The following is an 18669-nucleotide window of genomic DNA, read 5'->3' as shown; positions in this document are numbered from 1 at the left end:
CATAAGGAAAGCGGGGTTCCGTCAGGTGCTCCTAACCTACCTGAGGAAGAGCTGAACCCCCGGTCTGGTGAACGCAGCGCGACGTGGGAGGCTGTAAGCTGGACAGTGCAACCTGAGGAACTTAACAACTGTGAGTAAAGACTCGGATGACTGCACTGCACTGCCTCCATCCATTATTTCAGCTGCGCCATCTTTACCCCTGCACTACAACGCCCAGCGCAACCACCATCTACCTTACACTGCCCTGGAGCTAGCTCTACCTGTGGAGAGCCACACCATCCCTGCTGCAGTAACACCAGCTCCAGAGGATCTGCACCGCAGCGGCGGCTCCCTATAGCCGAATACCACAGGTGGCGTCACGAACACTTCCTAAAACTACAAACCCCTTACAAATATCATTCCCCCTTTTTGTTGACCGCCCTGGGCCACGGACCGGGCCAGCCACCGTGATATCCCCCACCAGCATCCATAGGCCCGGCTGCCGAGTACCCCATTGCCCCGGGGGCGCGTCATACACAGGGAGTTGTACTCACTGCAGGTCGGGGGTCGTACTCACCATATGTCGGGAGCTGTACTCACCGTACGTCGGGGGTTGTACTCACCATATGTCGGGGGGCTGTACTCACCGTACACAGAGGGTTGTACTCACCGCAGGCCGGGGGTCGTACTCACCATATGTCGGGAGCTGTACTCACCGTACGTCGGGGATCGTACTCACCATATATCGGGGGGCTGTACTCACCGTATGTCGGGGGGCTGTACTCACCGTACGCCGGGGGTCATACTCACCATATGTCAGGGGGCTGTACTCACCGTACACAGGGGGATGTACTCACCGTATGTCGGGGGCTGTACTCACCATACGTCGGGGGGCTGTACTCACCGTACGCCGGGGGTTGTACTCACGATATGTCAGGGGGGCTGTACTCACCGTACGTCGGGGGTTGTACTCACGATATGTCAGGGGGGCTGTACTCACCATACGTCGGGGGTTGTACTCACGATATGTCGGGGGGCTGTACTCACCGTACGTCGGGGGTTGTACTCACGATATGTCGGGGGCTGTACTCACCGTACATCGGGGGTTGTACTCACGATATGTCGGGGGCTGTACTCACCGTACGTCGGGGGTTGGTCGCTCTGCGTCGAGAGGTTGTAATATTTCCACACGCAGTCGATCTGCATGAAGCGGCTCACCAGACCGTCCTACAGCGCGGTGTGTGAATACAGGCATTAGTACAGGACAGGCAGTCCTATGTAAGGAGACGCTCTACATCCTCACTGTATATAACATTTATACTGTGGCAGAGCTATAGGGGGCGCCGCGTCCTGGCATGTGATGAAGCCTCAGTATTATAGGTGGCTCATGGCCTGATTCGGCATTGGGCCCGGGAGCACCAGGTTTCATCTCTCCATCCATTAGCAATGATTCCTGACCTCGTCCTGCACACAGCTGATGGGCTCGTTACAATGTATCAGGAGAGATCAGGATGAGCTTGGCTCCCAGAGGTTTGTCTTCACTGATACATTGTAGCAATCTTCTGAGTGCCCCCACAGCACGAGCACGGCTGGCCCCTGTGCTTTACATAGGGGGGCTCGATGTGAGGGTGGTCTACAGGGCAGTACCATGTACTCACAGGGTCGTCCTCGCAGATGAAGGCTGCATTGAACTGAGCGATCTCAAATCCAGCCTCTGCGGCCTCGATGTAATGGAGGAGCGCCCCGGGCCTAGAAGACAATGTGGCAATAGGAGACCCGTCAGGATGATGAGAGTTATAACCCACCAATGCTCCTATGAGGAGACGCGGGAGGCAGAAGGACTCTCACCAGGAGTTTTGGAGGTAACTGTCCAGAGCTTTCCGCACTGTGGCCCCCAGGTACCCGTTCTGCTCTCCGGCCCATTTAGTCCACCTGATGGAATAAGAAGAATCTATGTTGTTGCTTCTGATGACTTATACACTGGTTTCCCCCTAGACATTGGACTGTGGCAATGGTGACATCTGGGGGTCACTCTCACTCTGCTTCAAGGCACATAAAACTTCATGAGAGTGACCTGATGTGACCTGCCTACCCTCACATAGTCAGCCAGCCAATCACAGCATGGGAATCTAGGCCCTGACATTCATGTCATCCAATCAGAGAAGAGGGAGTGGCCAGATCCACACTGTGATTGAGTGGATGAGAACAGTCAGGGTCATTCTCACTCTGTCGTCTTCCCACGTGATGAAGGACACAATGAGGGGATAGGGATCACCATGACATAGGGATCATCAAGATTCTGGCTTATCTAGGCCCTCTTAGATATTGTACTATGATAGGAGTAATATCTGGGGGGTCATTCTCATTATTGTTCTTCATCGGGGCTCCGAAAACTTCATGAGAATGCCCTGGTGTGACCTGAGTACTCTCATAAAGTCAGCCAGGCAATCACAGCATGGGAATCTAGGCCCTGACATTCATGTCATCCAATCAGAGAAGAGGGAGTGGCCAGATCCACACTGTGATTGAGTGGATGAGAACAGTCAGGGTCATTCTCACTCTGTCGTCTTCCCACGTGATGAAGGACACAATGAGGGGATAGGGATCACCATGACATAGGGATCATCAAGATTCTGGCTTATCTAGGCCCTCTTAGATATTGTACTATGATAGGGGTAATATCTGGGGGTCATTCTCAATATTGTTCTTCATCGGGGCTCCGAAAACTTCATGAGAATGCCCTGGTGTGACCTGAGTACTCTCATATAGTCAGACAGCCAATCACAGCATGGGAATCTCAGTAATAGTGTTCATCTCACCAATCAGAGAAGAAGGAGCGGCCAGATTCTTGGGAGAGAGAGGATGAGAACAGTCAGGGTCATTCTCACTGTCGGGATCATCAGGTTACGAGGGGGCTAAAGCTTCTCCTGAAGAAGACACCTGTACAGTACTTACATCACAGCATCGTACGGCAGGCGATCCACGACCTCCGGAAGTCCCTCCGTCCAGAAGGTGGAGAGGTGCACGGCTGCATCTATGTGGCCTCGGAGAGCTGAGCGCAGGTAGTAATAGTACGCTGCAGACTGAGCAGAGTGTGATCATCAGTAACCGCGGGAGGAGAACCTGACACAACGATGCAAACATGTGTCAACTGGAGGACGACCGACCCCACGTACCGACCTCGGGTCACAAACGTGAAATGTCACATTGTGTCTAGTGGGAATCCGGACTTTTCAGTCTAACTTCACATATGGGGTTTAGGAATCCTGTGAATTCTTTTCTTCACTTTTTTGTACCAATTTTAAGCTATTTAACTCCTGAACACCCAATAATGTATATATTCATCATGGAGCGCGTCAGGGGGGGTAAGGGGTGCTCCCAGGAGCTGTTACACAGCCAGCACCTGCTCCAATCAGTGCTGTTACCCCATGGTATATAGACCACTCATCCCTCCCGACCAGGCAGCCATCGACCCTCTGACGCCATGATGGCACGGTGCCGATGGGTTCCACACCCCAGACCGGGAGTAGGACTATCTACCGCAATACCGTGCTATAGCAGTATATAGCAGAAGTGATCAAATGATCGCAGGCTCTAGTGAAGCAAAAAAATAGTGAAAAGTGAAAGCAAAAATATTGGAAATATTTAAAAATTTCAGTAAGAATTTGATCGCCCCCGTCCTTAAAAATAATGAAATGTTAAAAAGAAAGAAAAATACACATATTTGTTATCGTAATATCTACTGATATAACCTGGAAGGTAAATGTCAACGCAAAAAAAAAGAAAAGAAAAATTGCCATTTTTTTTTTTGTTGCCGCAACGTCTGCAAGAAATGCAATAAAAAGTGACCAAAACCTCATGAACATCGCAAAACTGTATCAAGAAAAATGCAGATAAATGAAAACGTTAAAGCGAGGAAAAAAATCCATCTGTCATGAAGGGGTGACATTTATTTCTTCTTTTCACTTCCAGAGCTGCTTTCAAAATTCTGCTCGCTACTTTTGGAGTTAGCAGAAGTTTGGCTCCACCCCCATGTCAGTCATGTGACCCGTCATGTATAACCGTCATGTCAGCTCCCACGTATCAACTGGAAATCAGAATTTTGCATTGAACCGTAGACTTGGAGGAGAGAATACAATGTATCCAAAAATCAGGACGGGAAAAGCAGAGAAAACCGGGAAATGTATGGAAAGTGGAGATTCAGCTTTAATGAATATGGGGTATGAGGGTCTCACCCTGTGATGCCTGCACCCCCGGGGGTAATGCTATGTCTCATAGTGGCGCTCACACTGTCCGTGTGCTCCGCGGCACTACAAGTTTTAGGACCATTAAGCATTGCCATAGATATCTAGTGGAATGGTGCTCAGTGCCAGGCAGCTGCTGTAAAAGCTCATACAATATTATCATGCTATAAAAGGAAATTGGCACAAAAAGTGCAAGCATAATTCTGCCATTCCGTGCATCAGTGCTCTGGAGAGATGACGGACTTGTTGTAGACATCTGGGCCAAATAGAAGGGAAATCGTAACTCACGTGGTTCTGGGGTTTCCCAGGAATTAGGCCATAATAATTCAAAATTCCCAGGTTGAACGGAGCCTCGGGATTTCCAAGTTTATCGGCTTGCTGCCAGAACTCCACGGCTTTTTCGTAATCTTTCTCGAACTGTTCGTAATACCAACCGAGACTGTTGAGCGCCGGAACAAAATCCTGGAAAGAAGAGAAGTCATGATGGAAATATCAACCGGAGCTTACACACAAAATATCAGCCCAAGGTTTAGTAACTTAAAAGATGCTTTATCATCATCATAAAAACTACCTGAAGAACATCAACAGTGAAACTTGACAGTGTGGAAGGATCGTCCGCAGCGTTAAAAGGCCACATATACAATGGGGTCAACAGGGTTAGGAAATCCTAGTCATATTGAGAGTTAGGGCCGAGGGTCAATAAAAAAAAGTAAATGACCAGATACGAAAAGAGAGGCGCTCCTCGGCTAAGAGTGTGCACATAGTGAGACAGAGACGTACGTTTCGCTGAAAAGCTTCCTCACTGGCTCTAATTTAAATTTCGGCGGGATCTGAGCTGCTAAACCTTCATCACGTGACCATTGACATAACAATTAGAGATGATGAGATCCTTAATGATTGACTCCATCACTGGATCATGCTCGCTGTACAATGTACCCGGCCGGAGGAGTTGTCTCACCATCTCAGCTGCCTTCCTCAGGAACTCCAGCGCCTTAGGGATGTTCTTCTTCACTCCCTGACCCTGTAAGAAACGTCCAAAAGAAATCAGCAGACAAGGAGGAAGAGAAAGATCCGCAGCCGGGAGGATCCAACCACGAGGACGTCCTAGACCCGGCTCCGGGCTCATAATAATCTGCCCATGGTCATACGGACCAGAGGCCTCCACCACCACTACTACTACTCCAATCATCCTCTCTGGAGGGACACAGGGAAGTCTAGGCCGGCGGCTCCACATGTTACCACCAAAGCTCTATCCCGAGGAGCAGTCTACGGCCCCTTATGTATGGCACTATACGGCCCTGCTGTGTCACCGTATAGCGGTACTATCTAGATATCACACTGTGGTGCCATTTGGGCATTGGATGTCAGTATTATGTAGGAACTTCTTGGCATTGTTCTTGGTCATTCTATGGTGCCGGTGACCCGTTGTCACCAGGTGGCTGCTGTGGACGGTTTTTGTTGGAATTTTATTCCCACCGATCTCTGATTATTGTTTTTTTTCTCTCTTTTTTTTTAATCCGCCATACAGTGCCAAAGATATGGACTTTTTATTTAGTGCTAATTTTTGTGGTCTTTACGAGAAGGCGTGACTTATATGGTAATTATGCAGAGCAGCCTTAAGACCCGCCCCCGAGGATCCATGAAAAAGTATCACGAAATAAAATGGCTCAAATCTCTGGAAGAAAACAGCTGAAAACTCAGAGCAGACGCTGCCGACGTCTGACAGCGCCCCTCTAATCCCTGCTACACAGCAGTATTATTTATGTGCTATATGGCGCTGATATGTGTCCCTGGGTGTAGGTACAATATGATATTCGCCACCGTTCACTGTAGAGCGATATTTGGGAAGTTTTATTATTATAATAGAATGATGATAGTTGGGACATGGAGAGGAAAGAGCTGGACAGAAGAGCTTGCACTCACCCTCAGTAACACCACCCCATAGTCATACATCATCACGGGGTCCTTCATCTGCATGGCCCCCTTCTCATAGAACTTCACTGCCGCCTCAGGATTGGAGGAGATCCCCTGCTGACCCCAGAAGAGCATCCGGCTGACTGCTTGCTGATGAGAAACACAAGCGAGTATCAGTGAGCACTGCTACACAGGTCTCACCCGGCCATACAGGTATCACCCGGCCACACAGGTATCACCCGGCCACACAGGTCTCCCCCGGCCATACAGGTATCACCCGGCCACACAGGTATCACCCGGCCACACAGGTCTCCCCCGGCCATACAGGTCTCCCCCAGCCATACAGGTCTCCCCCGACCACACAGGTCTCACCCGGCCACACAGGTCTCCCCCAGCCACACAGGTCTCCCCCGGCCACACAGGTCTCCCCCGGCCACACAGGTCTCACCCGGCCACACAGGTCTCACCCGGCCACACAGGTCTCCCCCGGCCACACAGGTCTCCCCCGGCCACACAGGTCTCCCCCGACCACACAGGTCTCACCCGGCCACACAGGTCTCCCCCGGCCACACAGGTCTCCCCCGGCCACACAGGTCTCCCCCGGCCACACAGGTCTCACCCGGCCACACAGGTCTCCCCTGGCCACACAGGTCTCACCCGGCCACACAGGTCTCCCCCGGCCACACAGGTCTCCCCCGGCCACACAGGTCTCCCCCGGCCACACAGGTCTCACCCGGCCACACAGGTCTCCCCTGGCCACACAGGTCTCACCCGGCCATACAGGTCTCACCCGGCCATACAGGTCTCACCCGGCCATACAGGTCTCCCCCGGCCATGCAGGTATCACCCGGCCATGCAGGTATCACCCGGCCATACAGGTCTCACCCGGCCATACAGGTCTCCCCCGGCAATACAGGTCTCACCTGGCCACACAGGTCTCACCTGGCCACACAGGTCTCCCCCGGCCACACAGGTCTCCCCCGACCACACAGGTCTCACCCGGCCACACAGGTCTCCCCTGGCCACACAGGTCTCACCCGGCCACACAGGTCTCCCCTGGCCACACAGGTCTCACCCGGCCATACAGGTCTCACCCGGCCATACAGGTCTCACCCGGCCATACAGGTCTCCCCCGGCCATACAGGTCTCCCCCGGCCATGCAGGTATCACCCGGCCACACAGGTCTCACCCGGCCATACAGGTCTCCCCCGGCAATACAGGTCTCACCTGGCCACACAGGTCTCACCTGGCCACACAGGTCTCCCCCGGCCACACAGGTCTCCCCCGGCCACACAGGTCTCACCCGGCCACACAGGTCTCCCCTGGCCACACAGGTCTCACCCGGCCATACAGGTCTCACCCGGCCATACAGGTCTCACCCGGCCATACAGGTCTCCCCCGGCCATGCAGGTATCACCCGGCCATGCAGGTATCACCCGGCCACCCAGGTCTCACCCGGCCATACAGGTCTCCCCCGGCAATACAGGTCTCACCTGGCCACACAGGTCTCACCTGGCCACACAGGTCTCACCTGGCCATACAGGTCTCACCTGGCCATACAGGTCTCCCCCGGCAATACAGGTCTCCCCTGGCCACACAGGTATCACCTGGCCATACAGGTCTCACCCGGCCATACAGGTCTCACCCGGCCATACAGGTCTCACCCGGCCATACAGGTCTCACCCGGCCATACAGGTCTCACCCGGCCACACAGGTCTCCCCCGGCCACACAGGTCTCCCCCGGCCACACAGGTCTCACCCGGCCACACAGGTCTCCCCTGGCCACACAGGTCTCACCCGGCCATACAGGTCTCACCCGGCCATACAGGTATCACCCGGCCACACAGGTCTCACCCGGCCATACAGGTCTCCCCCGGCCATGCAGGTATCACCCGGCCATGCAGGTATCACCCGGCCACACAGGTCTCACCCGGCCATACAGGTCTCCCCCGGCAATACAGGTCTCACCTGGCCACACAGGTCTCACCTGGCCACACAGGTCTCACCTGGCCATACAGGTCTCACCTGGCCATACAGGTCTCCCCCGGCAATACAGGTCTCCCCTGGCCACACAGGTATCACCTGGCCATACAGGTCTCACCTGGCCATACAGGTCTCACCCGGCCATACAGGTCTCACCCGGCCATACAGGTCGACCTGGCCATACAGGTCTCACCCGGCCATACAGGTCTCACCCGGCCATACAGGTGTCACCCGGCCATACAGGTCTCCCCCGGCCATACAGGTCTCACCCGGCCATACAGGTCTCACCTGGCCATACAGGTCTCCCCCGGCCACACAGGTCTCACCTGGCCATACTGGTCTCACCTGGCCATACAGGTCTCCCCCGGCCATACCGGTCTCCCCCGGCCATACAGGTCTCACGTGGCCATACCGGTCTCCCCCAGCCATACACACGTCATCCTGCCCTGTGCTTTACCTGCCATACACGTGTTCCCTTGCCGGGCGCTCTGCCAGTCAGACTCAGACTCATTCATTGTCTTATTAATTACTCCGGAAGCCAAATAAACAGACGAGCACTAAACTCCACCGCCCTCAGCTGCCAAACCAGCATGTACCGTCATATAAATCATCCCGGACATTTCCTGGTGACAGAGCAAAGCTGCATCCGTCTCCCGGGATAAATTATATCTGCAATGGCCAAGAGTGACACAGAGCGTAATACTGAGGTAGGGAACATAACCGACAATACATAGGAGAACATGGCATGGTGCAGTACCTGAGCAGAGGACACCTGCTGTCTCCCCCATCCTCTACCCCCAATACCTGTGCTGAGGACACCTCCTGTCTCCCCCCATCCACTGCCCCCAATACCTGAGCAGAGGACACCTGCTGTCTCCCCCATCCTCTACCCCCAATACCTGTGCTGAGGACACCCCCCTATCTCCCCATCCTCTGCCCCCAGTACCTGAGCTGAGGACACCCCCTGTCTCCCCCATCCTCTGCCCCCAGTACCTGAGCTGAGGACACCCCCTGTCTCCCCATCCTCTGCCCCCTAATACCTGAGCTGAGGACACCCCCTGTCTCCCCATCCTCTGCCCCCTAATACCTGAGCTGAGGACACCCCCTGTCTCCCCATCCTCTGCCCCCAGTACCTGAGCTGAGGACACCCCCTGTCTCCCCCATCTTCTGCCCCAGTACCTGAGCTGAGGACACCCCCTGTCTCCCCCATCCTCTGCCCCAAATATCTGAGCTGAGGACACCCCCTGTCTCCCCCATTCTCTGCCCCCAATACCTGAGCTGAGGATACCCCCTGTATCCCCCATCCTCTGCCCCTGTACCTGAGCTGAGGACACCCCCTGTTTACCCCATCCTCTGCCCCCAATACCTGATCTGAGGACACCCCTTGTCTCCCCCATCATCTGTCTCCAATATCTGAGCTGAGGACACCCCCTGTCTCTCACATCCTCTGCCCCCAGTACCTGAGGACACCCCCTGTCTCCCCATCCTTTGCCCCAATACCTAAGCTGAGGACACCCCCTGTCTCCCCCATCCTCTGCCCCCAATATTTGAGCTGAGGACACCCCCTGTCTACTCCATCCTCTGCCCCCAATACCTGAGGACACCCCCTGTCTCCCCCATCCTCTGCCCCCAATATTTGAGCTGAGGACACCCCCTGTCTACTCCATCCTCTGCCCCAAATACCTGAGGACACCCCCTGTCTCCCCAATCCTCTGCCCCAATCCACTGCCCCATCCTCTGCCCCCAATATTTGAGCTGAGGACACCCCCTGTCTACTCCATCCTCTGCCCCAAATACCTGAGGACAACCCCTATCTCCCCCATCATCTGCCCCCCAATACCTGAGATGAGGACACCCCCTGTCTCCATCCTCTGCCCCCCAATACCTGAGCTGAGGACACCCCGTCCCCCCCATTCTCTGCCCCCAATACCTGAGCTGAGGACACCCCCTGTCCCCCCCATTCTCTGCCCCCAATACCTGAGCTGAGGACACCCCCTGTCCTGTCTCCCCCATCTTTTGCCCCCAATAACTGAGCTGAGGACACCCCCTGCCTCCTCCATCCTCTGACCCCCAATACCTGAGGATACCCCCTGTCTCCCCCATCCTCTGCCCCCAATACCTGAGCTGAGGACATCCCCTGTCTCCCCCATCCTCTGCCACCAATACCTGAGGACACCCTCTATCTCCCCCATCCTCTGCTCCCAATACCTGAGGACACCCCCTGTCTCCCCCATCCTCTGCCCCCAATACCTGAGCTGAGGACATCCCCTGTCTCCCCCATCCTCTGCCACCAATACCTGAGGACACCCCCTATCTCCCCCATCCTCTGCCCCCAATACCTGAGCTGAGGACATCCCCTGTCTCCCCCATCTTCTGCTACCCAGTACCTGAGGACACCCCCTGTCTCCCCCATCCTCTGCTCCCCAGTACCTGAGCTGAGGACACCCCCTGTCTCCCCCATACCATACTCTGGCCCCCAATACCTGAGCTGAAGACATCCCCTGTCTCCCCCATCCTCTGCCCCCTAATACCTGAGCTGAGGACACCCCCTGTCTCCCCCATCCTCTGCCCCCAATACCTGAGCTGAGGACACCCCCTGTCTCCCCCATCCTCTGCCCCGAATACCTGAGTTGAGGACACCCCCTGTCTCCCCATCCTCTTCCCCAGTAGCTAAGCTGAGGACACCCCCAGTCTCCCCATCCTCTGCCCCCAGTACCTGAGTTGAGGACACCCCCTGTCTCCCCATCCTCTGCCCCCAGTACCTGAGTTGAGGACACACCCTATCTCCTCCATCCTCTGCCCCCCAATACCTGAACTGAGGACACCCCCTGTCTCTCCCATCTCTCCCATCCTCTGCCCCAATACCTGAGCTGAGGACACCCCCTGTCTCCCCCATCCTCTGCCACCAATACCTGAGGACACCCCCTATCTCCCCCATCCTCTGCCCCCAATACCTGAGCTGAGGACATCCCCTGTCTCCCCCATCTTCTGCTACCCAGTACCTGAGGACACCCCCTGTCTCCCCCATCCTCTGCTCCCCAGTACCTGAGCTGAGGACACCCCCTGTCTCCCCCATACCATACTCTGGCCCCCAATACCTGAGCTGAAGACATCCCCTGTCTCCCCCATCCTCTGCCCCCTAATACCTGAGCTGAGGACACCCCCTGTCTCCCCCATCCTCTGCCCCCAATACCTGAGGACACCCCCTATCTCCCCATCCTCTGCCCCCAATACCTGAGCTGAGGACACCCCCTGTCTCCCCCATCCTCTGCCCCGAATACCTGAGCTGAGGACACCCCCTGTCTCCCCAGCCTCTGCCCCCAATACCTGAGCTGAGGACAACACCTGTCTCACCCATCCTCTGCCCCAATACCTGAGCTGAGGACACCCCCTGTCTCTCCCATCCTCTGCCCCCAATACCTGAGCTGAGGGCACCCCCTGTCTCCCCCATCCTCTGCCCCCAATACCTGAGCTGAGGACACCACCTGTCTCCCCCATCCTCTGCCCCAATACCTGAGCTGAGGACACCCCCTGTCCCTACCATCCTCTGCCCCCAGTACCTGAGCTGAGGACACCCCCTGTCTCCCCCATCATCTGCCCCAAATATCTGAGCTGAGGACACCCCCTGTCTCCCCCATCCTCTGCCCCCAATACCTGAGCTGAGGACACCCCCTGTCTCCCCCATCCTCTGCCCCAAATATCTGAGCTGAGGACACCCCCTGTCTCCCCCATTCTCTGCCCCCAATACCTGAGCTGAGGACACCCCGTCTCCCCCATCCTCTGCCCCAAATACCTGAGCTGAGGACACCCCCTGTCTCCCCCATCCTCTGCCCCAATACCTGAGCTGAGGACACCTCCTGTCTCCCCCATCCTCTGCCCCCAATACCTGAGCTGAGGACACCCCCTGTCTCCCCCATCCTCTGCCCCCAATACTGAGCTGAGGACACCCCCTGTCTCCCCCATCCTCTGCCCCAATACCTGAGCTGAGGACACCCCCTGTCTCCCCCATCCTCTGCCCCAAATATCTGAGCTGAGGACACCCCGTCTCCCCCATCCTCTGCCTCAAATATCTGAGCTGAGGACACCCCCTGTCTCCCCCATTCTCTGCCCCCAATACCTGAGTTGAGGACACCCCCTGTCTCCCCCATCCTCTGCCCCCAATACCTGAGCTGAGGACACCCCCTGTCTTCCCATCCTCTGCTCCCAATACCTGAGGACACCCCCTGTCTCCCCCATCCTCTGCCCCCAGTACCTGAGCTGAGGACACCCCCTGTCTCCCCCATCTTCTGCCCCCAGTACCTGAGCTGAGGACACCCCCTGTCTCCCGCATCCTCTGCCCCAGTACCTGAGCTGAGGACACCCCCTGTCTCCCCCATCCTCTGCCCCAAATATCTGAGCTGAGGACACCCCCTGTCTCCCCCATCCTCTGCCCCAAATATCTGAGTTGAGGACACCCCCTGTCTCCCCCATCCTCTGCCCCCAATACCTGAGTTGAGGACAACCCCTGTCTACCTCATCCTCTGCCCCAAATATCTGAGCTGAGGACACCCCCTGTCTCCCACATCCTCTGCCCCCAATACCTGAGTTGAGGACACCCCCTGTCTCCCCCATCCTCTGCCCCCAATAGCTGAGCAGAGGACACCCCCTGTCTCCCACATCCTCTGCCCCCAATACCTGAGTTGAGGACACCCCCTGTCTCCCCCATCCTCTGCCCCCAATAGCTGAGCTGAGGACACCCCCTGTCTACCCCATCCTCTGCCCCAAATATCTGAGCTGAGGACACCCCCTGTCTCCCCCATCCTCTGCCCCCAGTACCTGAGCTGAGGACGCCCCCTGTCCTCCCATCCCCTGCTCCCAATACCTGAGGACACCCCCTGTCTCCCCCATCCTCTGCTCCCAATACCTGAGGACACCCCCTGTCTCCCCCATCCTCTGCTCCCAATACCTGAGGACACCCCCTGTCTCCCCCATCCTCTGCTCCCAATACCTGAGGACACCCCCTGTCTCCCCCATCCTCTGCCCCCAGTACCTGAGCTGAGGACACCCCCTGTCTCGCCTGGAACCTCAGCCACATGAAGAGGTCGTCGTCCTCCTTTGTCTGCTGCTTCAGCACCTCCTTGTCTGTCAGGCGGATGAGCTCTACGAAGGCCTGGGGGGGAGACGTCACCAGTGTAAGACATGGCATCACTCACGACTCAGGGTCACCGTGAGTATAATATGGCACCTGGTGTTTGTCCGGCTGCAGTCGGTCCATCATGGTCTGGCGAGCGATATTGGAGTAATATGCATAGGACAGGTCGTAGTCCACCGGGTAGCCGTCCACCCCAAGGTGGTGCTTGTGCCCCAGGAATAGCAGGGAAAGGCGTTCGTTATTCTGCGCAGCAATGAGGATGAACTTCAGGGCCTGGAGAGCAGAAATAACGCCATCATCTCTGCTTCACAAGTGCCACCATCATACACTACAGACAGTGCATAGCAGCACATGTACAGCACCAGTCAAAAGTTTGGACACCCCTGTGCATGGAGTGGTGTCCTTGTCCTTTTTGTAATGTGCATGTTTTAGATTCAGACTGAAGGCAGCAAAACCAGAAAGGAAAAAGGACACATATGGAAAGAAGAGCAAAGAGGACCTGTAACCCCATATTTCTGATGTGCCCCCTGTTCCTCTGATGATGACTTTACACCCCTTGTCTTCTCTCCGCAGCTTAATCAAGTCATCACCTGGAATGGCTCCAATATACATGTCGCCTTGTCAGGTGTTTATTTGTGGACTCACCGGCCTTCGGAAAGTGTTTGTGCCTATCAGGGGCGCTTTGCAGGGGCAGTGTTGGTGCATCGTTCCATATAGCGCTGAGCCTATTCCACAACTGTTCTAAGGCAGAATATGGCAAGAAGCGATCAAGGAAGAGAAGCCACAATCCATCATTACTGTAACATGAAATTCAGTCCGGAAAACTGCTAGAACCTTGAAGTTATCCTCAAGTGCAGTCATGAAAACCATCAATTGCTGTGATGGAACTGGCTCAATGAGCACGGCCCCAGGAAAGGAAGACCAAGAATAACCTCTGCTGCAGAGGATAAGTTCATCAGTTACTAACCTCATAAACCGCAAATTGTCAGCACTAGTGATGAGCGAGCACTAAAATGCTCGGGTACTCGTTGCTCGGGTCGAGCACATTGGAATACTCGAGTGCTCGACCTGAGCAACGAGCCCAATGTAAGTCTATGGGAAACGCAAGCATTTTTCATTCGGCTCCCCCCGGCGGTCTGCAGAGGGCCTAAAAATTGCCCAAATCAATGGGAACAGTGTTCAAATGACATGGGGACAGCATGGAGAAGACCCCTGGAAGCATTTCTGACTCCCAGGTCACAGCCTAAAAGTGTGGCCATCATAAGTGATCCTTGGCGCATGCGAAGATGCCTCCCGCCATGCACCTGTCGTTGCAGACTTGCAACAATCACCGTCCACATCCTTGTCCCACTGCAGCGTTCAGTTGTCCCTACCCCATTCCTTGGAATGCAAGCGCAAGTATGCAGCCAGCCACCCACTCACCCACAGGCTGCAATACTATACTGCAAAATTTTTGACAGCTGCTTGCACTTGAAATGTGGCCTTTTAGGCTCGTGGAGGCGGAAGCTTTTCATAACCTCATGCCGGTGGCGGCCGGGTGTCCATACTCGGTCCCCAGCCACCACTATATTTCCCGGTATCGCCTCCGCCTTCCACAAGCACGGATCCCAAAACATTACCCGTGCCCTCCCCAGTGCACTTACTGGGAAGGACAGCCTAACCACAAACACGTGGACAGGTGAATGTGGCCAGGGATGGTACGGAGCCAGTACACAGCTTTTTTTGCTGACAGTTGTATTTAGCTCGGTGAAAGGACTGGCATAGAGGGAAACCATATTTACCCTGCACGTCATTTCTCACAGGAAGTCCTGTAAAGCTGCTTGCACTTGAAATGTGGCCTTTTAGGCTCGTGGAGGCGGTAGCTTTTCACAACCTCATGCCTTGTGTCCATACTCGGTCCCCAGCCGTCTCTATTTCTCCCGGTGTTGTCTCCGTCTTCTACAAACGCGGGTCCCTGAACATTACTGCTGGTGCTTTTCTGTGGGAATTTGCTTGCCTCCTACCAGCCTGGAATATTTCCAGCAAACTATGGTACGACGCCATGGTATTAGCATTGCCCCCAGTACCAGTAGCGAAGCCTTCCCCAATTTCCTTCTCAGGAATTTAATTTGGTAGACTGAGTGGCTGCACAAATACATTTTCTCACAAAGGAGCTGAAGATAGAGTGGCAGGAGGTGCAAGTTTCTCCAGCCTGTTAGAAATTAGAGGGTGAACAGCAGCACACTGGATCAGTGGTTAGCATTGAAGCCTTGCAGCGCTGGGATCCTGGGTTCAAATCCCAGCAAGGACAACATCTGCAAGGACTTTGTATGTTCTCCCCATGTTTGCGTGGGTTTCCACCTCAGTAAAAAAGCAGCCATAGAGTGTCCGGGAACCTTTTCTTAGCCAGGACTGCTTCTCGGCAGGGTTGGACGGTCCCACCAGAGAATCCTCTGGTGTGCTCTGGCTTCTACATCAGGAGAGTTAATGATAGCGCTAATTTTGCAGCTGCTATGGGGATCTTGAGCGGGGGAGAAAGGTTAGCCCTCAGAATCAAATCCTCTGGTGGGCACAATGTTTTTCAATCTGAAACAGCTTCTCAGTGGGAGTTGTATTTCACCACAGCCATATTCTTTAGCTCGGTGAAAGGACTGGCATAGAGGGAAACCGTATCTACTCCGGCTGTCATTCCTCCGTCACCAGGTTCCGTCCATTGTCACACACGACCATGCCTGGCTATATGTTCAGCGGTGAGAGCCACAGATCAGGCTGCTGTGTTACAGCTTTCAACAACTCTGCAGCGCTGGGCGGTTTGTCAATTAAGCATTAAGCATGTTATCTTCAGCACAGCCTGTTGCCGCTTGGCCAAGGCAGTGCTGCAGTGCTGTCAACTTGTGACTGATGTGGTCATTTCGGAGATGGAGGAGGAGGTGCAGGAGCTGAACAATGTGATTACATTGAGGTTAAATTGGTGACGCTGTTTTTTATGCTAAAGAAATATCCTATTGTTTTGTCTTTTTTACGTTATTTTTTAAGACAAATGCATTCACCGGGAAATGTCATTTTAACATTTTACAACCTTATCTGGCCATGTGGTATGTGACACATCATCAGACACATCCTGTTTCATTTATGATGGAGGGACTCTGAAAGACACAAAGCCTATTTTTATAGGGACATCAGACGGCCCTTACTATTCTTAAAAGGCCAGCAGTCGGCCCTAGCTATTGTTAGAGAGCCATCAGCTGGCTATGCTTTGTTCTTCCCATTATTAACAAGTGGGTCTCCTATACTGTTATTGCGTATCCAGTGACTGCAAGGGCTGCCAAAAATTTGGACGCAACCCAATACCCCTTTGAAGAGACATAGAGGAGGGTCTCAGTAAACAAAATGTTCCCATTATAAAGGAGCGGGTCTCCTATAGTGGTAATGCCCATGCTGTGACTGGAAGGGCTGCCAAAATTTGGGAAAAACCCCACTAAGAATTTAAAGACACACAGAGCAGGGCCACAGTAACAAGTATGACATGTTCCCATTAGAAAGGAGCGGGTCTCCTATACTTATAATGACCATGCACTAAGTGTATGGGCTGACAAACATTTACCCCTGGGGGGTATACATGAACATACTGTATAAAAAAATTTTTTTACGGGCATCATAAACACCCTTTAAAAAAATTAGGTGGGTGTTGCATCACGGCCACGGTCACCCTGGTGATATGGTGATGGAGGATGAGGAGAAGGAGGAGGACAAGAGCAAATAGCCAAAATCAGGAAGTGTATACCCATGTGTGGGTGTGAAAAGGTGCATGGGAATACACCTCCCAAGAAAAGACACTGGATTTGAGTTTATGTTACGCTGCTATCATTCGGTGGTGTTGAGAAGTCTGGCCCAATCCAGCCCTTGTTCATTTTTATAAGAGTCAGCCTGTCAGCATTTTCAGTTGACAGGCGGATGCGCTTATCAGTTATAATTCCACCAGCGGCACTAAAAACCCGCTCTGATAAAACGCTGGCGGCAGGGCAGGCCAGGACCTCCAAGGCATAGAGAGCCAGTTCATTCCGCGTATCCAGCTTGAATACCCAATAATTATAAGGCACAGAGGAATCATGGAGGACGTTGGTACAGTCGGCAAGGTACTCCCTCAGCATCTTCCCGAACTTTGCACTCCTTGTGAGAGTACCCCGCGCCTCAGGGCCTGTGCGATGGGACGGTCTGAGAAAACTCTCCCAGAACTTTGACAGTGTTCCCTTGCCTCTGCTGGATTGGAGTTGTGTCTCTCTCGCCTGTACTCCTTAGTTGTCCAACGAAGTGTCCCATCTGCCGCCGGCGTTTTCAGATGGGAATTTTTTTAATAGTTCCACAACAAGGGCCTTCTGGTACAGCCCCATTTTTGTAGACCTGTCTACCTCAGGAATAAGAGATATAAAGTTCTCCTTGTAGCATGGGTCTAGAAGTGTCACCAACCAGTAATGACTGTCACCCAAAATTTTGAGAACGCGAGGGTCATGGGAAAGGCAGCGTAACATAAACTCGGCCATGCGTGCCAGACTACTAACAGGCAAGACTTCTATGTCCTCACCAAGAGGATGACTGACCATGCTCTCCTCCTCCTCCTCCTCTCTGTCCTCTGGCCATCCACGCTGAACAGAAGGTATGACAGCTGTGCAGGTAGTACCGTCTATAGTGCATGAAACTAGCTCCTGTCCTTCCTCCACCTCCTCCTCTTCCTCATTGTCACCCAATCCACGTTGGGATGAGATGAAGCTTGGCTGTGTGTAGTCACCCTGTATGGTTCCACATACCAACACTGCAAGGGCTGCGAAAGCTGTAGCTGACTTTCGAAAATGGGCACACAGGCGGTGTACTTTAACAAGCAGATCCGGCAGCTCCGGGTAGGATTTGAGAAACCGCTGAACTACAAAGTTAAGCACATGGGCCAGGCATGGTACGTGTGTGAGCTCGCCTCGCCTCAGAGCCGCCGCCAGGTTCCGGCCATTGTCACACACGACCATGCCTGGCTGTAGGTTCAGCGGTGTGAGCCACAGATCTGCCTGCTCTTCCAGAGCTGTCCACAACTCTTCAGCATTGTGCAGTTTTTCACCTAAGCATATTAGCTTCAGCACATCCTGTTGCCGCTTGGCCGAGGCAGTGCTGCAGTGCTTCCAGCTTGTGACTGATGTGGTAATTTCGGAGATAGAGGCTGAAGAGGAGGAGGAGGAGGATGAGGTGCAGGAGCTGTAGACCGTGGGGGCAACCCTGATTGACCTAGGGCTCTCAATCCTTGGTGTCGGGAGGACCTGTTCCGTCCCAAGGTCCGACTGGGTCCCGGCTTCCACTATGTTAACCCAGTGTGCCGTCAGCGAGATGTACCGTCCCTGCCTACAAGCACTTGTCCACGTGTCCGTGGTTAGGTGGACTTTACCGGTAACTGCGTTG

General features: G+C 54.1%; 1 protein-coding gene across 7 annotated transcripts in view; it reads right to left on the bottom strand.

Annotated features, from left to right (window-relative positions):
• Window positions 1–18669, bottom strand: part of LOC141189172 (protein sel-1 homolog 3-like) — a 265916-nt gene that overhangs the window by 20993 nt on the left and 226254 nt on the right. For all 7 annotated transcript variants that reach the window (XM_073661122.1, XM_073661124.1, XM_073661121.1 and 4 more), the window contains 9 exons: window positions 13345–13524; window positions 13150–13269; window positions 6147–6287; window positions 5182–5244; window positions 4512–4685; window positions 2935–3062; window positions 1828–1911; window positions 1638–1728; window positions 1119–1206 (listed from right to left, as the gene is read on the bottom strand). In XM_073661122.1, the coding sequence (XP_073517223.1) occupies window positions 1119–1206; window positions 1638–1728; window positions 1828–1911; window positions 2935–3062; window positions 4512–4685; window positions 5182–5244; window positions 6147–6287; window positions 13150–13269; window positions 13345–13524 (1069 nt within the window). The remainder of the gene's footprint in view (window positions 1–1118; window positions 1207–1637; window positions 1729–1827; window positions 1912–2934; window positions 3063–4511; window positions 4686–5181; window positions 5245–6146; window positions 6288–13149; window positions 13270–13344; window positions 13525–18669) is intronic.

This window comes from Phyllobates terribilis, unplaced genomic scaffold (assembly GCF_046119375.1).
Source record: "Phyllobates terribilis strain yellow unplaced genomic scaffold, ASM4611937v1 Scaffold_2__4_contigs__length_985480577, whole genome shotgun sequence".
NCBI lineage: Eukaryota > Metazoa > Chordata > Amphibia > Anura > Dendrobatidae > Phyllobates > Phyllobates terribilis.
Note: the sequence above shows the minus strand (reverse complement) of the source record. Positions and strands in the feature narration are given on the sequence as shown.